Source organism: Mandrillus leucophaeus, unplaced genomic scaffold (assembly GCF_000951045.1).
Source record: "Mandrillus leucophaeus isolate KB7577 unplaced genomic scaffold, Mleu.le_1.0 Scaffold160, whole genome shotgun sequence".
NCBI lineage: Eukaryota > Metazoa > Chordata > Mammalia > Primates > Cercopithecidae > Mandrillus > Mandrillus leucophaeus.
This window is the reverse complement of record NW_012101588.1, coordinates 489225-492147: the sequence shown is the minus strand read 5'-3', so window position 1 is coordinate 492147 and position 2923 is coordinate 489225. Positions and strand designations below refer to the sequence as shown.

The following is a 2923-nucleotide window of genomic DNA, read 5'->3' as shown; positions in this document are numbered from 1 at the left end:
AAATATTTCACCTGCAACCTTAGAGAAATAGAGCAGATCAGAATGCTTCTCATTGGAAAGTGCGCACATGAGCAAGCACCTTTCTAGGAAACTCTACTGAATGTTCATGAGGAAGATGGGGCAAGATCGAGCAAAAGGCACTGCATTTGGCAATGCGGGCTGCAGGGGGTAATCGGCTGTCGGGGACAGAGGCGGGGACAGACATGGAAATCTTGCATGTTTCCCTAGACCGTTGATCATGAAAGCCAAGGCCTTTGGCTTCCGGGCCATGGGGCAGAAAACGGTCCTCTATATCTGACTGAAGGCAAAGACGCTTTGTTTCTCAGGGATGTGTGCAGGCCAAAAACTTATTCCTCTGGAGGAGAGAGGGAATCCTCTCGTGCCCCATATCCTGAATTACAATAAAGGAGAAATCTACTACTCTTTCTCTCCATACCCCTTCCTGGTACAGGTGCCATCGGAAAGAGGTTTAAGAATACGGAGAAATCACTCCCTTCAAAGCCTAGGGCTGCAGAGCCTGAGAGCATTGGGAGTTCATGTACCGCTCTATTGACCCAGGGTGATATGGAATAAAGGAAGCCCTGTTAGGCTTCTCCAGGGCGACAGGCTCCAGAGTCCTATTTCTCGGAATCGGCAATGCTGAAGATTGCACTGAATGCTGTCTACTTGAAGAAATCCCTGGAAAAGCTTCCTGGGCACACCCTGGGCACACCCTGGAGGGTTTGTGCCCATCCTAAAGACACAGCCCACCCACGATATACCAGAAATCACTCCGCTGTCTCCCCTAGAGAGTGCACGGAGGCTTCCTCCAACATGGCAGAACTCGGTCAACACTCCAGCATCCGTGGACCATTGAAAGCTGCTGCACCAGTCGGAATTTCCATGGCTTTTCATCCCAGCTTCTAAGCGTGTAGATGTCTGGCCACAGGCTCCTTACCTTGTTCGGAAGGAGCCTCTAGGCTTGGAACCGGGGTAACAGTCAGAGGTGTGACGGCAGTCCCTTCTGCGTCTGAGCATTGTGTCAGGTTGCAGTACTCCCACCTGACATTGGGATCCATCGTATAACAATAAGGGGCTGCCACAGGATCCGGATTCCTGCAGTAGTTCCTGATCAAGCCACTGGAAATTCCAAAACGATACATGTCACAAGAGGTGGGACAATATGTAGGGGCACCCGACATCCTCTCCTTTGTGCGGGAACAAGGTCATTACCGGTGCCTTTCTAACATACCCATTAAAAGTACCATATGATTCCTGCAAGCACAAATGGCTCTCAATCCCTAATCCTCTCTGCACATTTCTCATACTTAATAGATTATTACGATTCTTTTAAATCTAAACTAGCAAACGCTTCTTAGAGACACTGAGATAATGCATACACGTGGCCAAAAAGTGATCAGACTATTCTCCTTCTGTCTTCTGCCCAATCCATCTCTCTGGAATAACTGGTATGGATTTTGATGTTTGTATTGTGCCATTGTTTATTCACATACAAAAATATGTGTATCTGTCTAGTTCTCAGTATCTCTCTTGGTAGGACTTCACATTCTAATGTGGGAATTGCAGCCAACACGTAGTTCTTCAGAGAAAACATGGCATCCAGAAGGACAGCCTTTCCAGGTCAACCTTCACACACTATGTACCCAAAACGTACTGAAAAGGCTCTCCGTTTCACAGGGAAATGCATTGTGTAAATACTATTACTGTCTGTCATTCCCATATCAAGTGGGTCAAGTAGGTTTATTTTTGCACGACTTCTCAAAGCTGCCCTGGAAAATTTGCTCCCAGGCAGGATGCAGTATCTCTAGAATGGGTTCCTGGGCAGGACCTTCTCTCTTGCTCTCAATCTATCCTCTGCTGGCTGCAGCCACTTCAGGACTGAGGGAAAGGGGATGAGTTGAAAGAACAGTGGGACCCAATGGCATAAAGGAAGAAGGCAGGGTGGACTGACAGATCTGAAGAGGTCGGACAGCTACGGAGGAGCAGAAAACAATGAAGAAGGGGGCAAAGCAGGGGAGGACTTTGGGCTGTTGGGATCTTGAAGCATTTGCTCTTCCCTATGCCTCCCAAGAACGTTGCTCCAACCTCTCAGTATCCTCAAATTCACGATCTGTGACTGCCTGAGAAAATGGGAAATGTATTCTGGGCCATGGGGATCCAACACTCTCTCTCTAGAGACTCTACAATTGTGACCTAGTCTTAACCCCAGACTCTCCATTCCAGGAAGTTGGTTCAATCAGCAATTGGATGTATAAGAGCCCGAGCTCTTGAAAGACTTCCTCTCCTTTCTAGGCTTCCCTCTTTGGAATGCATGGAATATTCTTATTATACCATAAACCTCAGAGTTCAAAACTGTGTGATTGGTCTAGGATTCGCAATATCCCTTTGAACCCACACTGTAACCTTTTATTAATATTACATACCATCATGCATGGAGTAAGAAACTTACAATGGTCCACTTCCAATTATTACCTGCATGATTTATGCTACATGTTCAAATTGTTATCTCTACATATGCTAAACTTAAACATAGTGCTATCATTCTGCTTAGTCAACTCTCATTGAAAAAGATATAGAAATTTGATCAAGAAAATATTTTGCATTTACACCTTTCTGCATTTGCCAGTTGCTGGTATCTACATTACATGGGCTGCAGAAAGTTCCCTTCTTCTTCTATTCTTCTTCTATCTAATACCTTTGGGTCACCACTCTTGTTACATAAGCCTGCTGATTCCAAAGTCTGGCAGTTTCCGCTTTCTTTGTTTGGGGCAGTGCACAATATGCATTTATCCAACACAGATCATCTTCAAGGCATTTTATTGCTGGATTCAGCATTCTCGGTTGATCTCTTCTGGTTCCAGATTATCATTTTAATAATATTCCCTGGTATGCGGCTCCCAGTGTTTCTGAGGTGAAGGCATTA

At 45.6% G+C, this 2923-nt stretch overlaps 1 protein-coding gene across 1 annotated transcript in view; it reads right to left on the bottom strand.

The window, feature by feature from the left end:
• Window positions 1-2923, bottom strand: part of LPA (lipoprotein, Lp(a)) — a 135040-nt gene that overhangs the window by 87562 nt on the left and 44555 nt on the right. The window contains exons 7-8 of the mRNA XM_011975969.1: window positions 938-1119; window positions 543-639 (exon numbers count right to left, since the gene is read on the bottom strand). Coding sequence (XP_011831359.1) covers window positions 543-639; window positions 938-1119 — 279 coding nt within the window. The remainder of the gene's footprint in view (window positions 1-542; window positions 640-937; window positions 1120-2923) is intronic.